The sequence below is a fragment of the Xenia sp. Carnegie-2017 genome, unplaced genomic scaffold, assembly GCF_021976095.1.
Source record: "Xenia sp. Carnegie-2017 unplaced genomic scaffold, XeniaSp_v1 HiC_scaffold_6, whole genome shotgun sequence".
Taxonomy (NCBI): Eukaryota; Metazoa; Cnidaria; class Anthozoa; order Malacalcyonacea; family Xeniidae; genus Xenia; species Xenia sp. Carnegie-2017.
Window position 1 is genome coordinate 16537007 of NW_025813526.1, and position 14278 is coordinate 16551284.

Genomic DNA, 14278 nt, shown 5'->3' on the forward strand with positions numbered 1-14278 from the left:
CTCTGAAAATTCAGCCCGACCAAATAGTAAAATCTATAGTGGGATTATCTGCAATCTGATTGGTTGACAGCAACTGAGCAAACTCAAATGCGCTTTTTCGCAACATCTAGTCGGGCTCTGAAAATTCAGCCCGACCAAGTAATAAAATCTATAGTAGGAATATCGGTAATCTGATTGGTTGAGAGTAGCTGTGAACACACTCAAACGTTTAACAACATCTAGTCGGGCTCATTTTCAACAGCGTGACTTCAATTTTGAGCTTTCGAAATATACGTTCGGAAATCGTGATAACTTACATTACAATGGCTTCGGCTAATGAAATCGATATAATAAGTGAACTACAAAAGAAACCTTTTCTGTTCGACAATCAGGCGAGCAAAATATACTCGTAAAGCAGCGGCCAATTCCAAATTTACAAGCGACTACAGGCAATAGGAGCTTTCAGGAAAGTTGGTACTCGAAGAAAGATTGGCTTTGTGGTAGCTCAGAAAAGATGCATTGTTCTGTTGACCTTGTCTTTTATTTTGCCCTGGATCGTCATCTTCATGGATGCAGACGGGATTCAAAAACATGAAGAATTTCCTATCCGATTGTAAGAAGCATGAGAAGGCAAAATTGCACATGGGTGCCTACAAGACCTGGAAGACCTACGGTTTTCAGCCTCGTATCGACTGTATCATGTCACAAACTAGACGTGAAGAGATTCAGCGTCATAACGAGGAGGTAAGGCAAAACAGGGAAATGTTGAAAACCATAACAGAAGCTGTTTTATACTTGTCTAGGCTAGAGCTTGCATTTAGGGGGCATGATGAATCTAGTAGCAGCATGAATAGAGGAAATTATAGAGAGCTACTTGAAAGTTTTGCCAAGATGGATTCTGTTTTTGAAAGGCGATTACATGGAAGGCTTGCTGAAACCCACCTTGCTGGGGGAGGGCGGTTTACTGGAGTCTCTCCTGATATTCAGAATGATTTGATTGATTGTCTTGATAAGATAATGAAGGATGAGATTTTAAAGGAAATATATTGCTGCACTTTCTTAACTATACAGGTTGATGAGGCAACTGATGTTTCTACCAAAGAACTATTGAGTGTAATTGTTCGAATGGACAAAGGGGAAAGTGTCATTGAAAGACAGCTTGGGTTTGTTGATGTTAGTTGTGATAGGACTGCAACTGCTATATCATCAGTAGTTAAGGGTAAGTTAAGTCAATACAATAATGTGAAAGAGAAATTTATTGGACAGACTTATGATGGTGCATCTGTTATTTCTGGTCATCTCAATGGTGTTCAAGCTCAAGTTCAGCAGGATTATCCTCATGCTCAATTTGTTCACTGTGCTGCCCATAGACTAAATCTAGTATTATGTCAAGCTGCATCCTCCATCTCACCTGTTACGATTTTCTTTGTTAATATTAGTGCTTTCTGCACCTTTACTAGCAATTCCCCCCAAAAGAAAAGCTTTACTATCATCCCATAGGCTTGAGTTTCCTAGTCCTGGTGACACAAGATGTTATTATAGGGCTCATGTCATCAATGTCTTGCATTCTAACTATGAGAAACTGATAGACATATTTGAAAATCGTACTGATTATCCAATAGGTTGGGATGATGAAACGTTAAGTAAGGTTACTGGTTTACTTGGCTACCTTAATGGCTTCTTGTTTTGTTTCTTGGTACATGTTTTCCAGAGAATTCTTGAGCAGTCATCCATACTTTATTCTATCTTGCAAGACAATTTCACTGACTTTCATTATGGAATGAGTAGGTTTGAGAGATTCAAGGCCTTTGTTGCATCTCTGAAAAATGATACAGAATATTGTCAGGTGTACGACCTGGCTGTTGAGAAAGTGGGACCACCAGTAACCAGGTATGACCAACGGCATAATTACAAACAAATGTATTTTGAAATTCTTGACACAATTGTGACTATGCTGACTGAGCGATTTCAGGATGTGGAGCATTTTAGATTTTTGACCTTGTTAACCCTAGGGTGTTTAAAATGTGTAAAGGTCAAGTGCCCTCAGAAAAGATAAATCTTCTAAAGAAGGTTTATGGTGATATGTTTGACATACCAATGCTAGTTAGCAAACTTTGTTTTATTTACAGAGATAAAGACTTTCACCGTGATTCATGCGATGAACTATTGAAATATATTTTTCAGTTCCATTATCAATCTAGTATTCCAGAAGTTGTAAAACTGTTAAAGATAAATGGGGTTTTGTCAATTACAAGTGCTTCAGTTGAGAGGTAATTTTCTTGTTTGAAGAGGGTAAAAAATTATCTTACAAATACTATGAGCCAAGGACGTTTTAGTTCTCTTTGCAGGATTTCCATTCACAAAGACATACTGTCAGAGAAAGAAGACGCCAACACATTGCATGATGAGGTAGTAAAGAAGTTCATTGAAAAACCACGAAGACTTGCTTTCTTATACAAATAGGTATTCATATATGGCTGTTAGCAAGCTGATGATGTCTTACGTCCATGGCATGTGAGAATTTTTCCGGGAACTTTTTAATGCAGTCAATGATGATTGTCATTTCAGCACGACAATTTCATCACAACTTTTGATAGTTGTTGATGACAAATCTGAGCCTTTTTCGGTTCTTTTGTCAAAGTTTCTTTACAAGATGTACATAGGTATCTATTTATGTATGTGGTGTTGAGAAAATAAATCACATATCTGCAACTATTTTTGAACTGTTTCTCTGCTTTACTATAAGATCCTTCTGAAATTTAAATTAACCAAAATGGTTCTATTTCCTGCATAAATATCACGCATTTGCTTTCTAAGATAGCCATTTCCGACGTTCTAGGGAGTCTAAATTCGGAAAATTTTCTCGCTCGCCGCCAACCATGGTGGCGCCTCGTGCGCCCGACCAAATATTTTTCGCTAGCTACGCCACTGGATATATCTTGAACTAGAAGAGCAAAAAAAAAATCAAAACGCTATGATTATTTGGCTGGTTGAAACTTTCTGATTAGAGGCAAAATATTAGAAACTGGGTTGATTGTGAATTATTTGGTTTAATTTTGGATCTACTATTGAACAGAACTACAATACTTTCCTACTGTAAATATAATATATGTCAAGGAAGAATGTATTATTTTCTAAAAATGCAAAATCCCTTGCACTACTCTTCCCTTGTACCTTTATAAATTACAGCTCCCCACAATAATTTTTTCTAGTTTCAAACAAAATTGAGACATATTTGAGTTCTGCATCATGCCTTTGAATTTTTCTTTTGTTTCTTGGTAAAAATATAAGTGAAAGACTTCCAAATCAAGTTTATCTAAAATAGTACTTTCTTTATACAAGAAACTAAACGTAATTAGAAAGTTCCTTGTTAAAGGCAGACGTTGCTTCTTTTACTAGATTGTTCATTCTTATACTTTAAATTTCTACTATTTCTTTATAAGATACAAAAATGTTTTTTGCCATCTATAGTTGCTTCTACATACAACTTCATTGAACCCAGTGCATCCTATGTGAATTTTGGATCCCGCGTCTTTCTGCTGACAATCAAATTCTGCCATATTTTTGACCACAGGACGCGCGCTAATAATTTATAGTAATTTGGTTGACATGTTCCCTCCAGATTTTATAAAACTCAATAGCGTGAGCGTGAGCTTTTGCAGTGATCTTCAACACTTTGTAGATTTCATGTCTACACTCTACCATACAAAAAAGTACAATGTTTCTCTTTTAACAATGCGATTCTCAGTTCGGAAACATCTGTTTCGTTTTCTTACTCTGTTTTTACCTGATGTATTTTCGCAGTTAACATCAGAACAAAAATGCGCGCAGACTAGGTTAGATTTTCTACATGAATATCGCATGCTTGAACACCCAGTCTCAAATTGACAGTAAATGCGGAATTATGAGTCTGGAGATGGAGGACGCGTCATCCATAGGGTATAAATGTCCCCTTTTGAAAGCTGCTAACCGTTACCAATTGGGGAGGAAACAGTCATTTGGGGTAAAAGAGACTGATACCACATACCCGCCTGCCAAATTACGCTTTCAATTTGTCTAAGAAGGCTGTCATATGTTGGTGGCATAACTTCATCTAAACATTTTACACCCTCAAAAAAGGTGTATCGGCATTCAACCACATTTTTGGATGTATAGTTACAATATAATAGACACGTGAACTTGTTTGGATTGTGTACAGTTACGTTGGTACGAGGAATGTTACAAACAACAAGAGAAAATGTCTCAATAAAGCAAGGATGAGAAATTAGCGTTTTCCATGCTTTGACCTTCCCTTTTCCTCCACGAGCTCGAGTAGTCACTTCCTATTCAGTCTTTCTGTATATTTATTGTTTTAAACAAAAGTTGTTCGCATTTTTTTCATATTTAGTTAGACATACATACAGTTAGCACATACAATAATGGAAAGTTTCTACCTGTGTATGAACGTGAACTAATCCTTCTAAAATCTCACGCACAAGCCAGAGCATTCTCTGTTGGTCCTTGTACAATCCCACGTGAATAAAATTTCTCAGAGTACACTTTTCGAAATATTCCATCAATATATACAATGATTGCTGCGTACTTTGAATCCTCTTGCAAATCTCTTTCTAAGGGAAAGATGTTGGTAATTATTTTACATATTTTCAGTAACATCACGAACAGTTCCCACTACTACATACCACGTGAGCCAACGAGCTTCCAAGTTGTGTAATGTGATTTATTGATATTTCATTGGAACATATGTTCAGTAGACTCGGTGTTGATAATGGATTGTTTTTGTATTGGAACCTCGTCTTCACTAGACCTTTTATCGTCATCAACATTCTTGGAAACATTCTCGTCTTTGTTTGTCCACGAGTCCTCATTCAATTTCATTAAGCTATTTTCAACCTGGCTTCTTTGCTTCTCCTCTGTCATGCTTGATTTTGTTTTCCTGTTGGAAATTTCATTTTCAATATTTTTTCTACCTCAATTCACTAACTTTATTATACGTCGTAAACATTAGGGCATTGTCATGGACAAAATATGCAGATACAACGTTTTAGCGAAAAAAAACCTATCTAACATTGTCACAACAAAGAACATGCCAAAAATATATGATTGAAAATTGCTAAGTGTCTATACAAGCACCAGTTTCAGAGCTCGCTAAATCAAAAATTAATTAAGAATTAGTCTGAGCATGCGCAGTCAACACTACCACTTTCCAAGTTCATGGTCATGGCAACGAAAACTTTTTTTAAATTCTTGCAGCAAAGAACATGCCAAAAATATTTAATTTAAAAGTTTGCTAATTGTATACACAAGAACCAATTTTAGAGCTCACTAATTCAAAAATTAATTGAGATGTAATGTTAAGCATGCGTAGTCAACTCCATCACTCTCCAAGTTCATAGTCATGGAAACGACCAACTGTTGGTACAAGTACCCATTATGGAGTAATTCCCTACGTAGTCATAAGTTTTCTGATAAATCATCCGCGCATGGGTAGTCTTCTTTAGCAAGCGCAGCCGACTTGACCAGCTGCGCAAGTTTATGGCCATGGCAACGACCAACTGCATCTTCTACGACCGATTTTGAAGTAAAAACATGCTTTGTACAAATTTAATATACAAACCACATGTGCATGCGCGGCAACGATATCAATCCCACCACAAAAGCCATTAAACTTTTATGTATATAAAACACGTATAAATTTAAATCACGTGAAAAATTTCATCAGTAAGATAAATAAAGTAAGAACAACTATCATATTTTTTTGAGGTTTACGGGACCATTTTTATCTATTTTCAATTGTATTAGGGCGAAACTAAATATATATATGAATCCCCCGCCTAAATAAATATTGATGATGACTTACGCATTAATAGTACTTATGACGGTATAAAAATTACATTAACAGGCTCCACAGACTAGGAAAACTTTCCGTAGTCGACAACTAAATGTAGTCGACAAACAGCACTTTTGTGATTGCAGTTACCCTTGCAAAAAAAAGAGAAACCGCTTTGTTGTCGACAACTACAATTCTACACGTTTATTAGTCGACAACTTATTCAACAGACGGTATTTTTTTCGTAGTCGGCTACATCTAGTGGCCGAAAACAAAATACCTAGTCTATGGAGGCCCTAATTTACACCAAAATTTGGTGATTAACATAGAGTGTCTTTCAAATTGCAGGTATAGATGTGTTGTTAATGCCAGAATGAGTCAACATAATGAACAGAAAAACTTCATTTTGTTTGCTCATTCAGGAATCATCAATCACAAACTTCAGGCAAATTGAATAACTTCTATTTGCAAAGATTTCCATTGATCAATTTCACTTTTTGAATCATGTCGACAACAAGCCATTTCATGAATCTTTCCAAAATTATTGCACTTAACTGTCAAAAGTAGCAGCTACCAAATCTTTCATTTTTATCATTAGCGACTATATGTACAACATAATTCAAAATTCACAGAACCTTTTGTTGAAATGAAATAATCTCTAAAACAATCTCTGATATTTTATGATTGCATTGAATAGAATTGGATCCAAGATGTGTTATATCCTCAATTCCGCCTTTATTGCATTCTCCTTTCTCCACCCACCAGTCTAAGTGAACCATTGCAGTCATAGTCAATAAAGTCAGATGGACAATATGGATTACTTGGAATACACCTGTCAGCCATAAGGTAGTTATGAAGAACCACAATTTCTTTTGTAGCTTGCACTGCAACGTCAACATCTGCTGTAATTGCACGTCTAAAAAGTCTGAATCGTGAGGTGGCTGTGTTAAAGGCATTTTCTACAAACCTCTTGCACGGGAGAACCTGAAATTTGCAATTCTCTCAGGGATCTGGACCTCTCCTCTAGGATTGGGTTTCATGAAAGAAATTTTCAAAAGGGAAAGCATCGTCTCCTACAAACACATATGGTACACTAATATTTGTCCAAGGTAGCAGTTTTGGGTGTGGAAGATTTAGTTTGTTCTGTTCCATAGCAACACCAAATTCGCCACTTGAAAAAAACGCTACCGTCACTTAGACGTCCATAGTCGCCTACATCAATCATTGTAAATTGATATTTTGCATTCACGACTGCCATCAGGACAATACTGCGGAACATTTTATAGTTAAAAAACATAGATCCTGCTCGTGAAAGACACTGGATAATGATATGCTTACGCCAATCAGTCCGACGCAGTTCGGGAAATTCCACCTTCTCTCAAAGTCTTGACTTTTATCTAGCCATTCTTTCGACAAACTTGGAACATATAAAAAAAAATTTCTGCGATAACAATCCACCAAGCTTTAAAAGACTCCCTCATAATTCGTCCCACAACGGTACGGCTTACAAGGTAACTTGCTGCAATACTTCTAAGGCGTCTCCAATGACCAAACATCTTAAAGTGACGCAAAGCCTTCCTGCAGGTTCAATAGCTTCTCTTCTTGCATGCCAAACTTGGAAGGTGTCTTCTTCAAACTTGGAAGGTGTCATACGAAACAAAGAAAAAAAATTCTTTGTCATATAGCATAGCTTTTTGAACTAGCGTATGGTAATAAGAGCAGATTTCAACTTTCACTCATACAGACACCTAACAACAAAATATTTCTTAACTGCCTACACAGGCTGTGTCCTTACAATGTATTGGCTATAAACAACAGTTTAATTCAGTACCAAATTAATATTACTCACAATCATTTTATACCCCACATCTAAATATTTGATAAGTGTGCATAATTATAATTTCAAAATCTTTTGCTTTATTTTTTGTTTAGCTTCTCACTTATATTTGAAATAACGACTTTTTCATAAATATGTTGCCATTTACAGATTTAGTGAAACATTAAATAGTTAAATACAAGCATGTTCAAAATTTGATGGACTTTTATATGTATGTGTGAAGACTTATCCTATTACGTATCAATTAAATATTTGGTATATTATGTTGCATTGGAGTATTTGCCGGTTGCCAGTCTCCCTTAAATTTGCGCGGTTTTTGCAATGCATTCTGGGATCGCCAGGGGGCAAACATTGTGTATCTTTATAAAAATATCTTTTCGTAAAAAGTTTATATTCAAATTATAATGGGAAAAGGGGATCACTGTGCTGTTTATGGCTGTGATAACGATAGAAGATATCCTGAAAAATATATCGTTTCCGATCACGTTGGTATTCTTCGCTTTTTTTCTCCGAAAAACGCGAAAGACAAGAGTGCTCAACAGGAAAAGCTGATCAACAGGAAAAACTTCAAAGTCACTACTAATACGAAGGTTTGTTTTAATCATTTTCTTGCTGGTTATCGATCCGAGGGCTGTCCCAATCCAACTTTGTTTCTAAAAGGATACCAATCAAAAGAAAGCAGTAAACGATTACCGCCGAAAGATAGAAGCAAATCAAATATTCCAAAAAGAAAGAGACGAAAAATTCTGTGTGAGAAAAGCTTTGAGCATCAGGATAAGGCATTTTTTGCTGCTGAAATCACTGCTCCTGAGCAGTGTACTGAGCCGGAGTCTGTGCACGAAGACAGTCCACAAATAAATTGTACAACAGACTTGGATGTTACAAGTTATGATTCTGATGAAAGTGATAAACATGACCTCATTGACTGTTTTTGCCAGGGCGAAGTTAAAACGTTGAAAAGAAACTTATTTATTGAACAAGCTATTTGCCAGAAGAATTGCTACCGCTACACTGGATTGTCACTAGAAAAGTTGAACTTAGTTTTCAGTTTGATTGAAGAGAAAGCAAAGAGTCTAAGGTATTGGAGAGGTTCTACTGATACAGCCACTGCCCAGTCTATTAAAGGAGGGCATGGTTCAAGAGTATTGACACATTGGGAAGAATTCATTCTTACTCTTGTCAGGACACGAAAACGATTTGATGTCATGTTTTTGGCTGATACATTTTCTGTTTCAGCTAGTCATGTTTCCCGGATTTATACAACTTGGGTTGAATTCCTGTCTAACGAGCTGTCATTCGTTGTGCCTTGGCCAAGTAAGTCTGAAATCAAAGAGAAACTACCTAAGCGATTTCAGAAATTTAAAAACTTAAGAATAATCATTGATTGCACAGAATTTTTTATACAAAAACCTAAGATACCTGGGAGCCAGAAAATCTCATGGAGCAGCTATAAGCATTGGAACAATGCTAAACTATTAGTTGGCATTACCCCTACTGGTATTTTTTCCTTCATCCCACCCCTTAGGACTGGTTCAATATCTGACAAGGAAATGGTCACCAACTCTGGTCTCATAAACTTACTAGAAAAAGGTGATGGTGTCATGGCTGATAAGGGATTCCTTGTTAGAGATCTACTTGTGGTGAAGAAAGTTCACCTTATTTCTCCTGCCTATTGTCGTGGACCAAGACTTTCCTCTCGTGGAACAACTCATACTCGGCATGTGGCATCATTAAGATCTCATGTCGAAAGGAATATATTGAAACTAAAGCAATTTCAGATTTTATCAGGAGTTATTCCATTGACATTAAAACCAGTTTTGGACAACATTTTGTTTATGTGTGCCGCTTTATGTAATTTAGGAAAGCGTGGTATAAAGTAATCCTTACATAATCTAAAATAAATTATACTTAATATTTTTATTTTGAAAAACTATTATTTGTAAATATAAAATTTTATCATTGCACATATTTCAATAAAAGACTACTAATAATAAAATTCTTATAGAAAAGAAACACAGTTTTAAATACATAACTCCAGAAGTCAGCATCAAATGGTATTTCTACAATATCAATTCCTTTTTCTGTAAATACAATAAAATCACATTTGTCGATTTGACTTATAGCCATACCCATTTGGACTTGAAAGTAATGTAAATGGTTCCTGTTCAACACTTTCTTGCCACTATCATTAGTTTTCCCACCAATAGCTGTTGAGAAAAATGCAGATTTGGGATCCATATTCTTGCATGTTAGAGGGCACTTAATTTCAAGTGTCCTTGAGCCACAACATTCACAATGGCAAATTCCTTCCAAACTCACCCCCATCCATAATTTTTGGGGTCAACAAGCAACCCAGGTTCTTCTATTTTAACTTTTTCATGCTTCTTTGTACGCAGTCTCTTGTAAAGATACAGAGCCTCTTTTTCTTTGTCTAGGCCATATTGCATAGCATTTGAGTTCATCAAATTGTTCTTTTCTTCCAAAAAATTAGCAACAGTTGCTTTTCCAGATGCTTTTCCAGATCGATTCGTATCGAAATAAATACGGTCAAAAAGTAGCCGGATTTTGTATTAAAACTTCGTTACACATTTCTCGAATGTGAACAAAGTTTTCGTCGCTTTCACCGTTTATAGCCAACGCAACTGCTCGATAAAAGCAATTGCCGTCTCCACATACTTTTATTTCTTTTCTCCTAACTGGTGACGAATACCCATTACAACGAATAGCCATTATAATGGAAATAGGTGCTTTAAATTAAGAATTCTCAAAAATATCACTATTACAGATAAATTTCTAAAGAAATGTTTACCCCCTGGCGATCCCAAAATGCATTGCAAAAACCGCGCAAATTTAAGGGAGACTGGCAACCGGCAAATACTCCATTGAAACAGTTTGCGATATATACATACATTACAGGGTAAAATTTGTAACTCATTGTTATATTTTCTTTGAATAATTGTTCCTTTTTATCAACTATGATGCAAGGTTGTGTCCACTCAAAACTTTCATTTTTCACTGTCATACTCTAATTCAATAATAAAAACCCACTATAATGTCTCATTAAAAATGAAAGGCTAGATTAAAGAATACCCTTCCATTGACCATCCACTCCTAAAATATGTCGCATTCTTTACACTTCGTTCTTTACATTGACCACTATATGATATTAATAAAAATAATTTAGACTGTAAATGATACTTTAGTTAGCTTTAGTATTGTTATAATATGTATGCGGTTTCCTCAAATTGGTATGGTTGCATTTAAAAATATATGGGTGTTCTATAATCTCTCTGAAACGAGAAATAGAATTTTCATTTATAAACAAGTATCGTGTACAATATCACTGCGACATAACGACAAAATAAGAATTACAGAATACTAAAAAGCATGATATTTTCAGAACTTACAACTAATTAACAACTAACTTCATACGTACCATCAGTCGACTAGGTACCATCAGTCGACTTGTGTATTCTTTCTGCTTCATGCTTTCTGTAGGCATCTGAAGTAGAATCTGGGACAAACCGTCAACAGGTAATCATAGAAGAATGCAAAAAGAATCTTGATGGCGTTCATTTAACAAACAAGGATGGTCAACTTGTGAATACAATTACAAATTTATAAATGGTTCCTGACACAACCAAATGACTATTTCAAAGTGTGATGGAATTTATAAAATTGAGATAGCTAAATTGCTGCTCGTCATATAAAGTATATAAAGGACAATGAATCACATATGAAAATACCAGCTGGTGGAAAACTCTAGACAATTGAGTACCCTTTGAGACAAGTCAACGAATAAAAAATTTGAGAATAGCTTAAAATTAAAAAGGAATTGTCGTGTCAATAATTTAGATTTGTACCTTTTATCTGAAAAATATAATGTTCATGTAATTTAAGTTGTTAAACAGAATTTTTTCAAATATACCAAGAAACAGTATTATATTTTGAATTAGAATTAGTTTAGACGTTATAATTCAAACTCAGTTAGTCGTTTTATGTCTATATCAGACTCTTATATAATATTAAAAAGAAAAGGCTGATAAATTGCTTTACCATATAATAATATTATAATTTAGATAAGACACCTTGAGTGTTTCACAGGTGGATATTTTTTAAATGGTCTCTATCGTACCAAAGGACACATATTACACAACATTCCGGAAGAAATATGATAGAAATCATTCCATCAACCCAACAAGTATAGTAATTATTATGATAAAGTCTTCAACCAAAAAGAATGGACAACTTACAAAAGAGCTTTCTTTATAGGCTCTTTTATATATATAATAAATTATTATAGCTTTATTTTGAGTTAACCTATAACCAGGACAAGCAAACAATTTTAAATAAAGCAAAATAAAACAGTTTCCGAAAACAGACATCTCGTTTTCTTAATATTCAATATAATACAAGATTCTTAGACAACAGATTGAGTAATATCTCGTTCTTTATTCAAAAGACATCGTCATATTAAAAGTTTACAAAGCAAGCTGCGAAACTTTTATATAAATATTTACAAGCGGAAGCGAAAGTTATACGTAATTGAGATAACTACGAGACTCAAAAATTATGGAGTATACTTTCATTTAAAATAGAGATAATTTCTTACAGGCTTTGAGACCACTATTAAGTTGTGGCATGTTGCGTTTTATCAAAAGCGCTTCTAAGATATGAAGTTAGTTAGGATTATTATTATTATATTTTAACTATTATTATGATTATGTTATATACAATAACCTAGTATAGCTTGATTTTGAATTAACCTTGAAATAGGGATAATAGTAATCCAAAATCCATTCACCACACTGACATGGCTCGTAATCACTACAAATTGTGATAATTTTCATCACTTAAAACTAGCTAACTGTAGAGTTTTATGAATGACAGATGCATTCGAAGAGGAATTATAAGTATTGATATAATTAAGGATAAATAATAAACAGAGCGATAATTTGCAATTCGTCCTAAAATTTTTGAAAAAATTTAAAATTCTAAACGCATGAAATCTTTTTATATAAATACATAAGAGACATTTATTATTCTGCAATGTGCGTATGGAGCGAGGTCTGTACAAAAACACCTCCGCCCGATATTTCTCAGTAAAGACCGAGAAACGAGTTTTTTAGAAGGATTATTATATGGCATTATTTGACCTGAAACAAAGCTTGCTTTCTTTTTCATCCTTGCTGTTTTTCACAAGTTGGCTTTAACTTTTATAGTTTTCGTCAATGAAAAATTAAATCGTTTCACATTGTATCGTCTGGATAGTTCAACTGTTTTCCAGACGTTTTTCCTTCGAATCACATTCGTAAATGCTTTTCTGTTTCGTTTATTTTGCGTTTTGCTTTTAGAAAGTTTGTGTACATTTACTGCAAAATTACGCGTTTTGACTGTGGTCGATTACGGGAAAATAATGGACCGGCAAAAATGTTTCTGAGCCAATCAACGAGCCCCATTTTGCCGGAGGTTAAGCTAGCCATATAATAATAACATTTAACTCTCAATTGAGATAGAGTCACTTCTTTAAGATTAATGCACATAACTTGCTGACCTTGTCTTACAAACACGTACATTTCTTTTAATGACAAAAAAAAAGAAAGAATGCTTATCGAGCAATGAATTCTATAGCCTTGGATTTATGAAATATTGAAATTGCGGGTTTTTCCCTATGCATTTTGCTTAATTTGAATATCCTATGAATCATATAAATTCGCTACTATATGGAAAATAAGCTAGATTATGTTAAAAGAAAAAGGTACTACAGTACGAATGTTGTGCTAAATATGACAATAATAATACATATAGATACATGAGCTTTACAACAGTTTTTATTCATGACTACTCTTTTGTGTATCAGCTCCATGAGATACAATTATGTTAGTTTTTTAAATGCATTGACATTTCATTAGCATGCATGGTGAAGGTCCATGTTGCTTGATATATATAAATTGTACATTGCACTTGGTTTATTACACAATCAGAAAATATACATGACAGACAATTAGTGGGTTTTGTTGATATTTCATCAATAATTTCCTGTGTAAAAATGTTTAATTTTAATGTACATGCAATCGTGCCTGCCAATACTTTTCTAACAAGCAGAAAGCTCTAGACACTGTTTGATGATTTAAAAAGTAGAAAAAAAATGAATAAAACTCCAAGCTTTAGACAAAATAGGTTAATAAATCACAAAGGCATAAATAAAAGTTTCATAGCTAAGGCTCATTAACAAATATACCCAATAGCTTTTATAACTCTTTTTTTTGCAAGGCACAATTAAGAACAAATAAGTATTATGTGTATAGCTGTGAATATAACATGTCACACATGCAGAGAAAGACATTCGCTAGATTACATGGCTACAAACTATGATGAGTCAAAGAAGTGTTTTCTAATAATAAAAAAAGTCCATCACTGTCATCTTTTACAGATATGTGTGACTTATGTCTGTACAAACACATTTCTTTCAAGCGTTTCACTTAGCTGTTATAAAGACAAATTCTCAATTTGAGAAGAGTTCATTGTTTCGTTTGCTTTAGTCCATTATATATAATTGGTTCAAGAAAGAAAGCAGTCCTCGCAGAGACTCATATTTATCAACATCGTACTGTGATACACAGAAGATAAGGGTC

General features: G+C 34.5%; 2 protein-coding genes across 3 annotated transcripts; both read left to right on the plus strand.

Annotated features, from left to right (window-relative positions):
* The first annotated feature begins 537 nt into the window (after window positions 1-537).
* On the plus strand, window positions 538-2694 carry LOC124458396. 2 transcript variants are annotated; one of them, XM_047008419.1, is made up of 4 exons: window positions 538-723; window positions 1051-1198; window positions 1602-1869; window positions 2328-2694. In XM_047008419.1, exons 1-4 carry the CDS (start codon window positions 550-552, stop codon window positions 2440-2442), a joined length of 705 nt encoding a protein of 234 aa, XP_046864375.1. In that variant the 5' UTR covers window positions 538-549; the 3' UTR covers window positions 2443-2694. The 2 variants fall into 2 exon arrangements, with proteins under 2 accessions (XP_046864375.1, XP_046864376.1); XM_047008420.1 differs by lacking the exon at window positions 2328-2694 and adding an exon at window positions 2164-2251.
* A 5353-nt stretch (window positions 2695-8047) lies between these two features.
* On the plus strand, window positions 8048-9523 carry LOC124457199. Its single transcript, XM_047007481.1, has one exon. It carries the CDS (start codon window positions 8048-8050, stop codon window positions 9521-9523), a length of 1476 nt encoding a protein of 491 aa, XP_046863437.1.
* Window positions 9524-14278: the final 4755 nt, after the last annotated feature.